Source organism: Podarcis gaigeae, assembly GCF_964106915.1.
Source record: "Podarcis gaigeae genome assembly, chromosome: 6".
Classification (NCBI taxonomy): domain Eukaryota; kingdom Metazoa; phylum Chordata; class Lepidosauria; order Squamata; family Lacertidae; genus Podarcis; species Podarcis gaigeae.
Window position 1 is genome coordinate 75,884,812 of NC_139682.1, and position 19,117 is coordinate 75,903,928.

Here is a 19,117-nt window from a genome sequence, read left to right on the forward strand (position 1 = left end):
TAGTTACAAAAAGGTGAAGAGCATTTGTTCCTTATCTGCAGCTAAGGAGAGCTAAATACCTCACCGGCCCTTTTAAGGAGAAGGGAGGGAATAGGAAACTATCTGAAGTTGGGTGCAATTCTTTAAGCAAATAATTCATTTTAAAAATGGATACTGCTCATCTTAAAGTGTTGCAATCAATGAAAAGATACAATAATTAAAAAAGCATTCCAAGGGAAAGCCTATAAATTTAAACACTCATCACTCAAATTTCAAGCATTCAAACGGTCATAATTCAAAAGGTGTACAAAACGAACACTAAAATGTGCTGGACACACACACACACACACACACAGAGAGAGAGAGAGAGAGAGAGAGAGAGAGAGAGAGAGTTAGTTAGTTACATGAGAGGTGAAGACAAGATTTGAAGAGGAAGTCCTAATTTATCTGCAATTCCACCTTCTCTTTTCAGCTCCAGCAACAAAAACATTGCTTTTGTGTAACACAGCAATTACAACTGCAGTGCCTAGATGAGATGTGGGCAACCCATCAACCTCTAGCTATTGCTGGACTCCAACTCCCCACCCCTGGGCTATATCTCTGGGAAGTAAGGAAAGAGAGGGAAGAGGGCAGAAAACCAAGTGGAAAAGGGTTTGGGGAGGTTCTGGGGGCAAAGGCAATACTTTTTGTTTAATCAAATTCTAGATGGATGCAGTGACTGCTGTTTTAGAAAACGACAGTGGCAAAGACAGTGAACTTAGTTTAAAAGATAAATATAGTGACCTCTCTCGTCCTTGGGTTACGAGGTGGTTGATATCACTGCTGTGTCTACGGTCTCCTCTTGCTGCTACTTTACCTTCAACTTCAGTAAGCCAGGCCTTGAGACAGAGATAGACAGACAGAGATCATTTGGCACCAGTAGCAAAATAAATGCTTAAGAGACCAAACACACATCTTAACTGTTCTCAAAACAGATTTGTATTCTAAAGCAATATTCTGGAACTGTGAGTTACCAAATTCACCACAAGCAATATGAAGGGGCACAAAAACTGGGATACCATCTTCCCGGGCTGCACTCCTGCACAAGTCACATGACCCATACAAGTTCGTGGCTCCTCCCAAAAGGGCTTTTTGGGGCACAGCACCCAAAAAATGTGCATTTTGCGGTGCCATGCCCGAAAAAAGTGCAGCCGGAGATTGTGGCGGCCATTTTGGTTGCTGTCCTCTTGCAAGAAAAAAATGGGATGTCCCGGGGGGGGGCAGGTTGATGGGTATATACAAGTACCACACGCCGCCAGTACTATATTAAAAATTCTTCAGTTTCTCTTAACTCACTCATCTGTTCAGGAAGTCTCCCAATCCATACCCATAAGTGCACGATTTGTCAGCTCTGGTACCACAGATACAGAAAAACTGAATCTGCAAAAATATTTTCAAACCAGTGCTCTTCCGGCTATTTGGTTCTGTAGAGAATAGCTACATGCTTCTTGTTTCAGGGCTCGAACATCTCTAAAGGTACAGGCAAGGACTGCTATAGGATTTTTACAAATTTCTCCTTGTTAACTAAATTGGAAACATTAAAGCCAGGTGGCTTTAAAGTGGCAGTTGTTGTAAATGGAGTGCAAAAGCAACCAGGATTCCCCCCACATTATGAATACCCTTTCAGAATTTTTTGGAGGATTCCTTATCTAGAGGCATCTGAAATCTTATACCAGCCTTCTTTCGAAATGTCTTAATAGATTTTAACCTCATTCTTGTGAATTTCCATTCGAAGGCGGTCCATGTTGCTCATAGTTTCAGCCAGTTTTGGCTGAAGACTGCTTGGATCACCCATTTGCGGGTTTTTCTCATATACATCTTTCATTTTGATGAGCGCATCTCTGTAGAAAGGAAAAAAAAGTATATCGAATTAGAAAATTGTTTTCCTTGCAACAATGAAACTGAGGAGGGAGGAAGAGAAAGCAGTACAATTTCTTAACACCCCCAAAACTATGGGGTTTGAGAGGACTCATGAACAACACAGAGAAAATTAAAGACAAATTGATGTTTGCAGAAGAGACACCTCGATGCCTAGGAAAAGAGCAGTAAAGATAAGGTCAAGATACAATAACAGAAAAGCAAAATTACTTCTGATCTGTCTCTTTTTGTAGTTCTCTGTTAAGTTCATCAATTCGCTGCTGCAGTTTTTTCCGCCTTTGTTCTGGAGGTAGGTGGCTGAAATCTTCTTGAGCAGGGCCCTGAAACCAAGTGAAAATACAACCCTCAGAAAGTGCAGCCACGTACATTTCTGCTGGCACCTCACACATAACCAACAGGACTTCCTCACTGGAGGAAGAACTGTTTTTTTAAACACCACAATGCTGCAAAGCATAGCTCCAGGGCAGGGGGGGGGGGGGAATGCACACATCAGACTGAATTATTTTCTTGATGGTCTGTGATTCCTCTCCCCCCCCCCCCAATCTGAGATTTTCAAGATGTTACAGATTATAAACAGTTCTTCCATGTGTTAAATAATCTTGAAGGGAAAGCAAATCCATTTCAGAGGCAATAGACTCAGAAGAGGTGTGTGTGGAAATATACTAGTGAACCAGAATGAAAAAAGGATCTTTAATTTGGGGGGGGGGGGGACCCTGCAAAATATTTCAAATGCCTGAATGAGGAGAGTGTAGGCTCATTCGATGACACTGCTGGAAAACCTCTGGTCGTTATGGAACAAGCAGTTGCAAGACTAGACAGGTTTAGGGTAAATTATGGTAAAAGTAGCCATGTTTAGCCTCTTGTAACAAACATTTCTGCTTCTGATAAGACATCTACCCCTGAAAATCACAAGCCACAATGAATCTGAAGTGCGGCAAGACTCTCAGTCTTGACATGATTTTTGACAGACACATTTCCAAATTATTAAGATTTTAACAGAGCAACATTTTCATTGCCAAGTTCCATAGATCGCCTTGGGATTTTCTATTGTTAATAAAAAGGGCAGTCAGAACCAAACTGGGAATTACAGGGAATTTGGGCAGTTTTTAAAAAACCAAATCATGAAGAAGTTGCATTAGGAGATGTAAAACGTGGCTGATAACCACGTAAAAAGTAACTTAAATTGGCCCAGGCTCCCCTAGAACCTCAAACCCTGATAAAGCTTACTCACATTGCTCCTCCCCACCACTGAAGACGATTCCCACAGATTATTCACCATTTTTTCCAATAGGAAGGGAGGAAGTTCTGGAACACGGAAACCCCTTTCCCAACAAGTAATGTGACGTAATCAATGTCGTAAGGAGCAGCAATGCCAGAAATATCCAACATGGTTACTGGGACAACATGAAACTAGCAGAGCACAAAATTAATGGATCTGAACATTATTAGAGCTGCCAAATTCCCAGTTCAGGAGATTTTCTACCGATCTATATGGGCTTCTAAATGTCAAGCCAGCCTCATCACAGAGAGAAGGCAAAATTTCATTAAGAGAACCCGTAAGGAACTTGGGGATGGAAAACAATGGGTGGGGGTGGGGAGGAAACAGGCTGTGAATATCCAAAGAGGTATTAAAAGCTGGCATAATAATGTTATTCCGTCTCACCACCTCCTGGCAAATAGAAGGGGAAGAAATGGAGGCAGTGAGAGATTTTACTCTCTTGGGCTCCATGATCACTGCATATGGTGACAGCAGTCATGAAATTAAATGACGCCTGCTTCTTGGGAGAAAAGCGATGACAAACCTAGACAGCATCTTAAAAAGCAGAGACATCAACTTGCCGACAAAGGTCCGTATAGTTGAAGCTATGGTTTCCCCAGTAAAGTGGTACCTCGGGTTAAGAACTTAATTTGTTCTGGAGGTCCGTTCTTAAGCTGAAACTGTTCTTAACCTGAGGTACCACTTTAGCTAATGGGGTCTCCCGCCGCCCCCTTGTTGTTGTGTGATTTCTGTTCTCATCCTGAAGCAAAGTTCTTAACCTGAGGTACCACTGTAGTGATGTATGGAAGTGAGAGCTGGACTGTAAAGAAGGCTGATCGCTGAAGAATTGATGCTTTTGAATTATGGTGCTGGAGGAGACTCTTGAGAGTCCCATGGATGCAAGAAGATCAAACCTATCCATTCTTAAGGAAATCAGCCCTGAGTGCTCACTGGAAGGACAGATCCTGAAGCTGAGGCTCCAATACTTTGGCCACCTCATGAGAAGAGAAGACTCCCTGGAAAAGACCCTGATGTTGGGAAAGATGGAGGGCACAAGGAGAAGGGGACGACAGAGGACAAGATGGTTGGACAGTGTTCTCAAATAATAATAATAATAATAATAATAATAATAATAATAATAATAATAAATAATAAATTTTATTTATATCCCGCCCTCCCCAGCCGAAGCTGGGCTCAGGGCGGCTAACAGCAATCAAAATAGTTCAACATTCTAAAAACATTCATTATAAAATTAATTAAAATCAAATTAATGGCAACCATCAAGCAAAATTCTGTGCAGGTTGCCAGAGGAGGGGGTCAGGCTGCGCCCTGACCAAAGGCCTGGTGGAACAACTCTGTCTTGCAGGCCCTGCGGAAAGATGTCAGGTCCCGCAGGGCCCTAGTCTCTTGTGACAGAGTGTTCCACTAGATTGGAGCCGCGGCCGAGAAAGCCCTGGCTCTAGTTGAGGCCAGCCTAACCTCTCTGTGGCCTGGGATCTTTAGGATGTTTTTATTTGCAGACCGTAAATTTCTCTGTGGGACATACCAGGAGAGGCGGTCCCGTAGGTACGAGGGTCCTAGGCCGTATAGGGCTTTAAAGGTTAAAACCAGCACCTTAAACCTGATCCTGTACTCCACCGGGAGCCAGTGCAGCTTGTATAGTACTGGATGAATATGATCTCGCAGCGAAGACCCTATAAGGAGTCTCGCCGCGGCATTCTGCACCCGCTGGAGTTTCTGGGTCAGTCTCAAGGGCAGCCCCACGTAGAGCGAGTTACAATAATCCAGTCTGGAGGCGACCGTCGCGTGGATCACAGTGGCTAGGTCAGGGCGAGAGAGATAAGGAGCCAACTGCTTAGCTTGGCGGAGATGAAAAAGCTACTAACATGAGTTTGACCAAACTGCGGGAGGCAGTGGAAGACAGGAGTGCCTGGCATGCTCTGGTCCATGGGGTCACAAAGAGTCAGACACGACTAAACGACTAAACAACAACAACAACAACAACAACAACAACAAAGCACTAGCAACAGGGATGTTATTAAGTGGCTTACATTGCATACCCGGAGGTTTAACCAAAATCTTATTAAACAGATCTGAAAACATCCCTGAACTGTGCACATTAAGTGCAGGGATGGCTGTCTCAGGGTAGTTATCCCATAGATCTATTCAAATTCTGAAAATTCTTTGGGAGGAGACATCATTCCTAGAGGTGGCTTGGATTCATTAAACCTTTTGCCACAACATACATTTTTTTAAAAAAATGCATTTCCTTTGCACAGATGAAGTGCTGGCTCCCTGCTAACTGAAAGCCATCCTGAGTCTTTCCTCCCCAGTGAGAGCAAGTTCCCTTTCACCTGAATAGCGGCTAAAAAGTTAACTGGCACCCAAGTTAAAACTTTTCAGCACTGCTTAACCCAGGGATCTGAAATGTCAGTTTTAAAATGGGCACCTGACTTAAGGGAAATCCTGGTTAGGAGTAATGATTGTTAATCTCTTTGCCAGGGAATTGTGATGATAAGGGAGGGGAAATCAGCACCAGGGAGAGGCTGCAAGGAGGGAAGCAGGCCTTGTAGCAGAACCAAGCCTATAATACTCCATTTCTTAAGTCTGTTTTGCCAAACTGTGGTTTAACTCATTTTCAATGGCGTTAAAATAGGCAAACATGGTGACAACAAAGTGCTCTGCAATTTAGAAACAGCAGAATACATTATTAGGTTTCCCAGTTGCACGCAACTCTTTATCCTGTTGAGAACGCTCCACAATTCCATTCTCCAAGCTTGCTGTGGCAACAGGCCAACCTCCCAGAGGTTCTCTTCCATCACGCTGAAATCTGGAGGAGAGAGAAGCTGCTTTGCCACTTTGAGCTTCCTTTGAAGACTCTCCCCAATAACTGGCATCCCATCTCCAAGATGAGAGGCAGTGCTCAGCCATCCACTGGCAGTTTGCCATCCATAGATTTCTCTAATCCTTTTAAAGCCATCTAAGTTGGTACCCATCGCTACATCTTGTGGTAGCCATCACGGCATCTTCATACTATATCTAAGTTTATTCCCTCTATCCTCTAACCACAGGATATATCAAAAGCAGCATGAAGTCTACATGAAAGTCTGATGGATCAGAAGTTAACTTATTCCCTTTACCACTTGGTTCAGAATACAGCTAAGAATTATTACTGATATTCACCAGAAATAGGCCCATTGTGCTTGTTTGTTTTTCCAGGGGGTACTCAAGGATTCGTAGTACTGGCACCACTTTTTGTTGTTAAAAAGTGTGGAACTTACTGTAACAATTTCATAGTGCGTACCAGCACCTATTTTTCTAGAAGAAGAAGAAAGCACTGAATAGGCCAACTAAGATTTCTCTTGCCAAATATCAATGCAGACATGCTCAGATGCAAATGTGACGATTTACCTCCAATTTACCGAAGTCTTGTAAAGTTGCTTCCACCAAAGTCAATGCAAAAAGTTCCTACTACATTAGTTGGTTTGGACGATAATCAACAAGTTCTGAGCTACAAACAGGGTGTTTCAATGAAAAGGCTCACAAATCCACCTACTTGAGCACATTTAATAAGTTAACTATAGCACCAACCAGTAATTACAAGCTAAACAAGAATTAAAAGTCTGTTTGTGTTTACGGTTTTGCCATCTGCTCAGAGAATCTGTTTCAAAGGGCTGTAAAACAATAAGGCCTATTAAGTTAATTTCCCTCCAAAATCTCATACTAATCTCCTTTTCAGCAGAGTTGTAAGCCTTCCTTTTAAAAGCATTGCTCTGTGTGTTGAACTTGTGCTAAACTGCTCCTACATAAATCATGATTTTAAATGCAAAACTATAAAATTATCATGCATTGTGTATTATATTAAGTTGTTCTAATTAAGAACAATGAGCTGCATTAGGGATTTTAGGTTTGTGTCATTCAAGGTAGTTTATGAGAGGTAACTTTTGCTCTCACATAATTGTCTTTTATTTTTAAGCATAATAAAGGCCTCACTCAATATACACAAAGGAGAAACTATGGAAACAATCTCGCAAAAAATAGGCATTTCTAATTTCCATGAGAATCAATGGAACTTAACCCCTTAACTGTTCATTTCCATTGTACTTTTGCCATAATTCTACCTTCAAACCTTATTTGAAATAAAATGGAACTGTCTGCAATAAAGGAGCAAAATTTGCCACCAGCTTCTTGCCACAGAAATTATTTTGTACTGAACACAATTAAAAATATGAATCTATATGTAAATATTAAGTACTGGGATAAATATAATAATAATAATAATAATAATAATAATAATAATAATATCAATATCTTTATTGTCATTGCCCCCTCTCAGGGACAACGAAATTACTTGGCTGCTCCATCCACCCAGATAGGGCACTCCACTCAAAATCAGAACAACTATAAAAACACTAGTTAAAACAATGTAATATAATACAGCAAGGAAGATTAGATGACTTTCAAAGTCCAGGTTTCCCATTCAGGGCCGAGATCGCTCTGGAGAAGAAGCTGTTCTTGAGACGGCTCGTTCTTGTCATCATCGTCCTGTATCTCCGTCCCGACGGCAGGAGCTCGAAGAGACAGTGACCAGGATGCGATGGATCTTTTACTATGTCCAGTGCCTTCCTATGGCACCTTGTGGCATAAATCTGCTCTAAGGTGGAGAGTGGGCAGCCAACAATGCTCTCTGCCTATAATATAGGCATCTTATTTATGTTCCATGCCTCCTTTACCAAAGGAAACAGATTATCTCGAATCCTCCTCTCCAGATTCTGTCTGCCACACCTATTGTGAACACTTAACTAAGTTGTAGAATTTAGTTATATAAAATTGCTGATTTTACAAATAAGGATAAAGAAGTTATGTAAAAGTATGATCAATGAACAATGCTATACACATCAGAGAAACTAGGAAAGCTTTGAGGCATATTTCTCCTGTGATCAATACAACTTAAGCTCAGAAGAAAAGTTTGCCTTTTTACGCTAATCAGAATAATTTTAATCTATTGAATTACTTTATTTTCATTTATTGTTAAATAGCAGTGATTGTTGTAAACAGCCAGGCGACTTCATTTTAAACAAACCACCAGCATTGGCTAAAAGTTTCCAACAGCAGTTTTGACCAAGTCCAAAATAGTGAGTGATATCTGGCTAAGCCACAATAGAGTATGGCTGTTGAAATCCATGGATTTAAGTTAAGTCAGTGGGTCTACTCAGAAGATGACCGCTTAGCACATTCATTTGTTATTACCTGGCCATGGATTTAAGTTAAGTCAGTGGGTCTACTCAGAAGATGACCGCTTAGTACATTCATTTGTTATTACCTGGCCATGAAAATCCATCTACTTTGCATGTGTAAGAGATTGTGTTAAGTGGGGGGGGGGGATCAGGTTCTGCTGTCTTCAACAAAGACTTTCAGGAACGGTATTGCGATAACTACCATGGTTATCAGTTATGGACTAAATGCAATGTTTTTAAAATATAAGACTCAGATAGTATAGCTCCAGGCATGCACAGGACTGACTCCCTTGTAGGCCTCGTTCACAAGCACCTTGTAGAAAAAGGAAGCTCTGGATTGAGTAGGTACTGTATCACTCTCATTTTATGGAGGCAAAACAGGAGTACATCCTTGCCTATTGGTTGAATTCCTTTCCTCTGTGCAATGTCAGGAGTCTATTTTGTTCACACCAAGCACAAATGGATAATGAGACAAAGAGTGACTAAGAATACGCATCTGAATACCAATTCACTCAAAGCAACTATGAGATGGACACGATTTCAATAAGCTACTTTCATGCTTTTGTTACGAAGTTTACAGCACACAGGCCTTACCGTCTTCACAGACCACTGACCGGTACAGTTGAAAACAGAAAGAAACAGGGTATTATTTTCATGCTACCAAGCATTATTTAGGAAGATATATATATATATATCTTCCTAAATAATATATATATGCATCTTTTACAGCCCAATCCTTTGCATATTCATTTGGGAATAATCCCCAGTGGGGCTTGATGCCAAGTAAGATTTTGTGTGTGATATTTTAACCTTAATTAATAGAACCCCATAAAGTTCCCAACATTTTAACTATTGTCTAAGGCACTGCAGAATTGAAGAGCAGCTACAATTCAAGCCATGGGATGACGGCCTATGGCTTGAAAAGGTGCAATACAGTATAATCTTGTTGAACTATTATTTCTTTAACGTATTTCTACATTGAAGGAAACGACAAGAAAGCACACAGGAACACCACACAAAGCAGAAGCGTTTGACAATGGCAATGACCTGGTTTACTGTAAACAGAGTCTTGTTTAGCGAAGCTCCGGGAGCAAAACAGCAACGCTTTATGATGTTCTGAAACCCGGTTTTTCCTAGTTTCCACAGTTTAGGTTTCATCTTTCTGGGCAAGTAGCTGGCCGGCCAACACAACTGTCACTAAGGTGGATATGGCTGATGTAAAGAAATGTCATGGCCAAAGAAGTCCATCCTCTTAAGTAATCAGAGGACTTCGATCATCCTTGCTCAAAAACAGATTCAAGTTACTGGTAAGGCTCAAATGAATAGTTAGAGGAAACAACACTTTTGCAACTGAATAACTGGAAGACTATTTCCCAAAAGCCCATGTGAAAAATCTTCAACACATTCTAATCAAAAAAAAAAAAAAAAATTCCTTCCAGTAGCACCTTAAAGACCAACTAAGTCAGTTCTTGGTATGAGCTTTCGTGTGCATGCACACTTCTTCAGATACACTTCTTTCGTGCATGCACACGAAAGCTCATACCAAGAACTGACTTAGTTGGTCTTTAAGGTGCTACTGGAAGGAATTTTTTTTGTTTTGACTATGGCAGACCAACACGGCTATCTATCTGTAACTTTCTAATCAAAGTGATTCTAGATCAAAATATTTATTACTGGAGGCTATTATAGAGTAATACAGTGGTACCTTGGGTTAAGTACTTAATTCGTTCCAGAGGTCCATTCTTAACCTGAAACTGTTCTTAACCTGAAGCACCACTTTAGCTAATGGGTCCTCCTGCTGCCGCCGCACCGCCGGAGCCCGATTTCTGTTCTTATCCTGAAGCAAAGTTCTTAATCTAAAGCACTATTTCTGGGTTAGCGGAGTGTGTAACCTGAAGCGTATGTAACCCGAGGTACCACTGTAGTCTATAATTCTACATATGACTATGTATACTTTATTATATACTCAAGCGTTACGAAACATATCATTTCTAAATCACCAATAAAAACGGGGAAAGGGTAAAAAGACATACACAGATTGATTCTGGGGCACGATATCTTTTTAAAAAAAGACACAGATGGCGTCTTATCTTATTCTGGCAGTATCCAATTTTGCACTGGGAAAAGCCTTCCTATTAAGGTTCTTAATTAAATATCGTAGGCAAGGCATGGAGTTGAGGGGCGAGGAAGAAGTGACAGGAAATCAAGACCAAATTGCAGCAATTATCCTCCCCACTTCCCCTAAGAGAGGCTTTTTGGAGGGCACATATGGTAGCAAGAGCAAGGAATGAACAGAAGCTTTCCATCCATTATTTTGCTTATATAGTATAAATAGTAAATTACACCAAGAGAAATAGCATCTTGCATGATAGTAACATCTTCTGTTTAACATGCAGTGCCTATTTATGCTCTTCTATATCAAGGAACCTCTTTTATACCTGCTCAGATATTACAAGTCACCGGAAGGCAGCAGAGCTCCAGCCCTCACAAACTGGTGCTCTACGTGTGAGGTGGGGCCATTGGTTCAAGACAATAGCCCGACTGCTTACATGAAGAACTAATCTAATCCCATTTTAATTATTGCCAAACAGCAGGCTTGCTTATGGGAATTTTAAAGACTAGTGAGCATGACGTAGCAGGCACCTATCGAGAATAGAAACAATCCCCTGAAATGCAGGACTTTCATCTGTGATAGATGGCTACTGAACCTCTGCTTAAAAACCTCCAAGGAAGGAGAGTCCACCACCTTCTGATGGAGTCCATTCGACTGTCAAGCAGCTCTCATTGTCAGAAAACCCTTCCTAATGTTTAGCTGGAATCTCCTTTCTTTTAATTCGAATCCACTGGAGCTATAGAAAAAAAGTTCTTAGCTAGAAATCCCTAAGGATTGAACCTTGGGTTTTCTATATGTGCTCAGTCACACCCCTAAATTCCAGGGATTTTGTAAGAGGTCAGCTAAATTACAAATGGTCTCCAGGTCTACTTGTTTTTCCCTATAAGATTTTCCAGCCAATAGCATTCACACCAAAATCTCTATTTGCAGATTCTGGCAGGGAACTAGTGAGAGATAATACGTGTGCACTTCACAAGGCACCTCTGGCCTGAACTTGTTCCTTTAAACCAAAGGAAAAAAAGATTTGGTTGCGTATTTCAAGGGATGCAACGTGACAGGCTAGTAACTGCTGGTAGTAATTTGATCAAATTTACAACACGATGAGAAAATGTTGAAATGAAATTTACCGTATTTTTCGCTCTATAAGACGCACCAGACCACAAGACGCACCTAGTTTTTGGAGGCAGAAAACAAGGGGGGGAAAAATTCTGAATCCCAAAAGCCAGAACAGCAAGAGGGATCACTGCGCAACGAAAGCAGCAATCCCTCTTGCTGTTCTGGCTTCTGGGATAGCTACACAGCCTGCATTCGCTCCATAAGACGCACACACATTTCCCCTTACTTTTTAGGAGGGAAAAAGTGAGCCTTATAGAGCAAAAAATATGGTAATTTCAATCCCATCACCTTTTAATTTTCCATGACTATGCTAAAAAGAATTGGTAGCCACTTCCTCGTCTATAATGAAGAAATAGTAACACATAATTGCAAATATATCCAGCAGGATCAATCGATAGGAGAAAGGAAGAACAAGTGCAACAGGAGCATTTTCAGCCAACTTCCAAAGCAGCTCATTGAGGATCAGATTCTGCTACTGTGCTAACAAGTTATTATGCTAAGAATGGTCCTGATCATGAACACATGTTCTGTGTCCTGAGCATGGCTTGGCCTGTGCGCATTTGCATGTCTATGGATGTGCAATTTGAGCATAAGATCTAATATTAGTGCAGAATCTGGCTAAATATCCAGTTCCATGGATTGTGAGGACACCCTGAGAACATATTAACTCCAGCTGTCTCCACTTCTTCCTTACCAACAAAAATAACCCTTGCCAAAATTACTTTCTCCCTTACCAAAAACGTATCCAAAACTCTGAATCTTGAGCACATAACAAAGTATGGAAATGTAATAAAATATAAGCAACTCTCAATTTTTGCAATAATAATAATAATTGTAATATTAATTTTTTAATACCCCGTCCATCTGGCTGGGTTTCCCCAGCCACTCTGGCCGGCTTGCAGAATATATAAAACATCATAAAGCATCAAACATTTAAAACTTCCTGATAAAGGGAATATATTGCAAATGCAGAATTAAGAATTCTGGGGTGTAGAGTTAAAATCTTTAGGAGCACAGATCAAACTGCTGAAAAGAGAAGTTACCATGTTGTGGTGCTCCAACTTAAAATCCACAAGTTAAGGAACTGCCTTCCCATAACAGAGAGAACTCCTCTAATCATTAACCGGCATTGCTTAGGATATCTATGGACTATGATCTGCTTCTCTAGAACAACATGCCCCAGCTAAGACTGGTATAAAGTATTAAACTGCAATCAAATTGGTGTGATTTTTCCTAATTATAATTTATATTGGCATATTTGTATATTGGCAAATGCATTCAGCTTCGGGTTATCAACAGCCAAAAAAATAAATTTCTCATATACAAAAGACTATATTTTATAGACCTAAGGAGTTACTGCTGGTTCATTTATCATGACAAAATCATCAATGTTTGGCAGTCACTTGATCCCTAGAACAAATGCTACTTTGCAGAATATGCCAGTATAAATTAGTTAAGTATACTTCCTTGATTCTTCTCAAAAAGTGGCATTTAGCAGTTATCCAGGAATGGAATTCAGTTTAACCAAAAACAAAACCAACGAAAACCACCCAAAGCCCCCAAGAAAACAAATCTAAATTAAATGTTTTGAGACAAAGTACATTGCATGAAAAAATCATACTACACTGAAATAAATTTTAAAAAATAAACATTTTAGGTATATGTACTCCTATCAGTTAAACTGGCTTACTTTTCTGAAATACTTTCCCCAATAAACTGTGTTTTAAGTCGGCCGATGCAATCTGTCATCTACGAGACGAAACGGCCTGCAGAGACTTGCAGAAGATGCCTTAACATACTGGTTAAATTAACAATTTGAGCCATTTACTAACATCCTTTTTTTAAAAAAACACACACACCGTATGCTCTGATAATGGGGCATTGTCAGTGGGTGCATGTGCAGAATGTTGACTAGGAAAGAACTGAACTCAAATGCCCACTAGGGGGCCAGTTCATAAAAGATAAGGAAAAATAACCCTGTGGTTCTGCCTTGCGCCTGAGCTCTGCTGCACAGACTACAAGAAAGAACAAATATTATAGAAATTTCAAAAGGTCCGAGCTACTTTTTAGTGGATTTAGCAGTTAATGGCTGTGGCATTTAGGAACAGAATGAAACTTTTCGAAGTTCATCTGGCCCCTTACTGGTTTTGCTGAGAGAGGAATAATGCTGTTACATTTGTGGTCTGTATATGCTTTTTGTTATTTATTTAATTTTTATTATTATTTCTGGTTTAAAAAAAGATTAAAACTTACACCGATATATTTGCTAGGTAGTGTTAATTATCGCTATCATTATGAAACTGTGACTGCGAATGTTGACTTTGTGATACGCTGTTGCTCTTCATCCAATTGTAAGCTGCTCTTATAGTGTGTGCTTTTTCTGGAATTGGCAGCTTGCAAATAAATTGACAATGTGTTGATGAAATCCACGTACCGATGTTAGAAGGCAGCCCTATATCAGGAGGCTTTTAACACTTGGTGTTTTTAGACAAGCTGTAAGCCGCCCAGAGTGTCTGGGGAAACCCTGACAGATGCGAGGGGTGTAAATAATAAAATTATTATTATTATCATTAGAAAAAAGAGCAAACTAATTATTGTTCTGTTCTTTAAAATGGCCTGGCTTCTCCTTCCCCCAAACATATTATGCATTAAACACACTCATGGCTGCGAATGAGAAAATTGTGAGAACACGGACCCAGCACCCTTCGAAGAGCCAGCTATTCTGAACAAGGAGCTACAAAGCACAAAGACCTCTGATAGGATCTTCAGCCTTATGATGAGGGTGGAGAAGACTGGGGAAAGCCACACACCACAAGCACACTGCTCATAGCACTATCATGCACCTAAAACCCGTCATAAAACTTACCCCTCTTTTGAGGCTTCTGAAAGAAGAAATTCTGGGCTTCCCTGTTTTTATCTCACTCATGCAATAATGGACTTGTTCAATCGAGCATAAGGGATACTGGGAACCATTAGAAGTACTGGACGTGTATAAACTAGTAGGGGTAAGGGGAGGGGACTGCGGCTGATGCGGAAATAAAGAAAGGAACAGATAAGGCAAACATTGAACTGAAAATTCTGTCTCTCCCCCCCACTTTCAATACAGAAGCAGACCATTGGTCCCAGCCGCCCTCCCCCCCACCCCATAACAATCACCATCAGATATTATAATCAGAAAGCTGACGGCATAACAAATGTGTTGAGTCTTTAAGGTGGCACAAGGCTCTCTGCTGTTTTCACCATCAGAAATATACAACACAGTAAGAAAATTAAAAAGTAAGAGAGGGAGAATATTTAGTTACGATGTTAAAATGGTTTAAAATGTCCTTTTACATGCGAGTTTCGAAACAACACCAAGAACCACCCTTCAGATAACACACATTGCTGAAAGATAACAGGCTTTAGATTTATTTGTTTTACATCTAGGAACTTTTTGAAAGAATAAAAACATATCCCCTACAAAAAAAAAAGCACCCCAGTAAAATTTATTCTAAGTGTTCGAATGTTAAAATTCTTATATCCTCAAATCGTATGGGCAGAAAGGAAGACTTAAGGAATGGCATTCATAAGGTAATGGAGATGTACTGCACAGCTGGAAAAGGAAGGTTATTCCGTTCTCATGTGTTCTACACAATTTTTTCACACACTGCATGAAATTTTAATTAGTGTTGTTGTTTTTAAAAAAGAATATTGCTTGTGTTGTTTGTTGCTCTCTATACTAAGAACTTCTGCAAAGGTAAGGTGCAATTTGCCTTCACATCATTATTCTTTCATTATATCCAAAGCAATATATCACCTGCTTTGCTTTAACCTTCAAGTGCCTTTGAATATCTTTAAACTAACCTGCCAAAACCATGCACTTTGAACGGAAACATCCGTTTCTAAAATTGCACATTACAGGCAGGATGCAAGTTCCTCCAGTACCTAAAACAATTTTAATGGACCACAGCCAGAAGGCGGCTGAATCTCTGATATTAAAGAGATGATTGACACACCCATCAGAATCAACTGATCTGATCTCCCTCCAGTTTCAACACAATAGCAATACTCCAACATATACAGAGGATACACAAGCCACAGAGGATGGTATTACTGGTCAAAATAGTTGCAGCAGGCTCCTTCGCAAGACCTGCGTTTGAGTATTGGTGGAACATGTTACCAGGAGTTTGCAGTTCCTGGTCACTAACTACTGTTGTAATTGCTCCAGCAAAGCCAGCAGCTAAGTTACTGTGCGGCATTTTGCTACCCCAGTTGTACTGGTTTCCTGTGCTGCTAGAATACTATAGCTGAGGTGGAGCAAAACAGACATATAATACCAAAACCAAGTTCCTAAATGGACAGTTGGGGCAATGCAAACTGTCTTTCAAAATTATATAAGGTCAAAACAACATTATTTTGATCCAAAGGACAACATTTGATCCCTTAACCACAAAGCCTGAGTGTGTTCTCATGTGAAATATATTTTAAGAGTTGTACCTTTGGTTTCTTTCCAAAAAGCCACAGCTTGCCCTTAGCCTTGCCCACGGTGGTTTTTGCATCGATTTTCACCCCTTCTTGCTTTGGTGTACTGATTGTTCCGTCAGAAACAGTCCTGTAAATGTGCTGACTGTAATCTTCAAATGGAAAGTCTCCAGGAGGTTCAAAACCAGACTTGAAGGAGTCTATTACTATTTGAGAGTCCTTGATGGGAGAGATGCAATGTTTATTTAAAAAATGATTACTCAAGAGAGCTGATGGCTTAACTGAAATGATATTATTACCAATGCAGCAGATGAAAAATGAGTAACTTAAAACAGCAGGAGAAATTACTGATCTTCCAGAAAGAATTAAGTCAGTTTACAGAGGGGAAATTCCAGACTACCATCTACAGGGCATTTACAGGGCATTTGCAGAGAGAACAAACAATGCTTGTGCCCTGAGCATCCCGCTCCTCCACATCCCATCACATCCGAAATGAAACTTTTGTATATACAGTGGTACCCCTGGTTACGAACTTAATTCATTCTGGAGATCCATTCTTAACCTGAGGTACCACTTTAGCTAACGGGGCCTCCCGCTGCCAGCATGTGATTTCTGTTCTCATCCTGAGGTAAAGTTCTTAACCCGAGGTACTATTTCTGGGTTAGCGGAGTCTATAAACCGAAGTGTTTGTAACCTGAGGTGTTTGAAACCCGAGGCACCACTGTACCTCCATCCAGGAAATGCATAAGCTGCCAAGATGAAGTCCCAAACCCTGGGATTACTCAGACCGCTGAAGAAATTTCATCTCAAGATTAACAACAAAGTCTGCAAGAACAGACTTGTATAATCAACAGTAATCTATAATCCATAATCAATAAAGTAATCTATTATTCGGGCATCATAAATTAATAAGAGGGAGAGGGAGAGAGGTTAAAGAGAGAATGGGTAAAGTAAGAAAAAGTCTGAATAAAACACAGACTCCTTTTCACAATTACTTGCACTAGGTCTCATGACCCAACAAAGCTGTCTACCAGAGAGTTATGGCACGCAAGAGACTTGATAAACCCTCTGTTAGTTTGGCTTCATGGAACACAAGTTTCATAGGCTTGATCAGCCTAATTCCTTGCCTAGTTGTGGTAGGACATGAGCAGACCCACAATTAGTTAGATTTACTTCCAAAGCAATGAGTTCTACACTGATAATCTGAATCCTACAAAATAAAGTCAACTTACCCTGCGTTCATCAACCGATTTTGCCGCAGCAGTCATTCCTTCTAAACATTTTGAGACTATTGGGATAACTCTGCGCTCAGAATCGGCAAACCCCTTATAACATTCGCTAAGTTTGATGGTTCTTCGTTCATCCATTTCCTGAAGATGCTACAATTATAAAGAAAAAGCCTGAGTATTCTTATGACAATACAGTACTATACAGATACTTGTATATTTGGGCTACATTTCCTCCCAATTTTGTTTAAAGCATCACCAGTTTGCTGAGTTTGCTTTCCTGTACCAGATTATTTAATAAAGAACCTTTACCTAGGCTTGGTGTGACATAGGAGTGTACCAAAGTTCATTTTAACTGAACCCATGGTTAGGTTAACCTAACCACGGTTTCCTGTTAGGAAAATAAGACCAGGGCTCCCTTCCCTCTTTAGCATCTGCAAGGCAATGAAAAGATTCCACTTTCAGTTTCATAGTGAGTTAGTAATAGATTCATTCATTTACTTATTTCTTTTTATGTTTGAGAAAAACTATTGTTTATAAATGTTTTATGTTGTTTTAACTACCTGTCATCTATAGAAGATTCATTCTACATCATAAATAAAAGGCTTGTTTTTACATGTACGGAATGCAGACTTTACTGCTGCAGCTTCTATATTATCTTGTAACAAATATTTTGTTGAAAATTTGCTCATGTTTATGAAGCAAACATGATTTTCCTTTCAGAGTATTTCCTTGTAAATGTTACGATAGCCTTCCAGTGGAATTTTGTTCATTTGCAATGGCTTGTCGGTATTGTATGAAGAATCAAGATGAAGATGATGTATCAAGATGAAGAAAAAACCCAAAATAATTGGGGGATGTGGTTAAGAATCTCAGAAAGAAACCAGAGGCTGCAATCCTATGCACACTTTCCCCTGACAACTACCTCATCTGCTCCATTGCAAAAACCAGACTGAGGGGATGACTTATATGTGTTGGCCCCACAATATATTGAGACAGCTCCATGTTTGTCACGGTGACCATGAAGTGCTGAACTAGAGCAGTTGAGGCGGACCAGGTATGGTCCCTGAAGTCTTGCAAGACCAACACAAGCAGTTCTGTCTCTCTGGCCCAACACGAGGAGTTGTAGCTCACATCTGGCTGCCAGGCAAATAGGTTTCTTGGCAAGGAATATCGTTCTCCAACCTGGCATTTAACAACAGAACCATCAGGTGTGAGAGCACATTGACGTAGCTACTCAGGGTTGTTGTTTTTTTTGGGGGGGTGGAGCTCAGAAGAGGTGACTTCTTTCAGCCACTTGATGCCCCATCTGCTACAATGTATGCCCTTGTGCAAATTAATTGAAACAAAGGATGTTTTCTATCTTACTTGTAATCCTGTACTTAAAACAAACACGAAAAATCAGTTGATCATTATGGTGTCGGAAGCCTGCAGCCAATAGAAGGAATGACGCGCTCGCCACAATATATTGAGGTTCTACGAAAGAGAGTTATTCCAGAGCTGGAAAAGAGGTATCCTGACGATACTGGGATATTGCAGCAGGGCCTAGCCCCCTGTCACACATTGAAAGTGATGAAGAAATTCATGACAGAGCAGCAAATACAGGTATTTGATTGGCCAGGGAATTCCCCAGATGTAAATCCCATTGAGAATTTTGTGGGCTATATGCAAAAGTCGCCTCCGTACTGCAGACTATGGAGAGGCTCATTCAGGCTCTGATTCAAGTGTGGTACAGAGATCTGAAAATCAACAGTGACTGTTCGAAACTAGTAGACTCCATGCCAAATCAAGTTCAAATGCTGCTTAAAAA

General features: G+C 40.3%; 1 protein-coding gene and 1 long non-coding RNA gene across 6 annotated transcripts in view; one reads left to right on the forward strand and one right to left on the reverse strand.

Annotated features, from left to right (window-relative positions):
- The window catches only part of FNBP1L (formin binding protein 1 like), a 74,897-nt gene that overhangs the window by 5,455 nt on the left and 50,325 nt on the right, over positions 1-19,117 (reverse strand). For 4 of the 5 annotated variants that reach the window (XM_083743450.1, XM_083743449.1, XM_083743452.1 and 1 more), the window contains 5 exons: positions 17,314-17,460; positions 16,097-16,300; positions 2,107-2,216; positions 1,727-1,859; positions 763-857 (listed from right to left, as the gene is read on the reverse strand). In XM_083743450.1, the coding sequence (XP_083599576.1) occupies positions 763-857; positions 1,727-1,859; positions 2,107-2,216; positions 16,097-16,300; positions 17,314-17,460 (689 nt within the window). Of the gene's footprint in view, positions 1-762; positions 858-1,726; positions 1,860-2,106; positions 2,217-8,985; positions 9,001-14,486; positions 14,646-16,096; positions 16,301-17,313; positions 17,461-19,117 lie in introns of all 5 variants that reach the window. The other variant, XM_083743453.1, reaches the window with a different exon arrangement.
- LOC310846712 lies at positions 10,634-14,187 on the forward strand. Its single transcript, XR_014565500.1, has 2 exons — positions 10,634-11,614; positions 11,877-14,187. It is a non-coding gene; the product is annotated as an uncharacterized lncRNA (long non-coding RNA).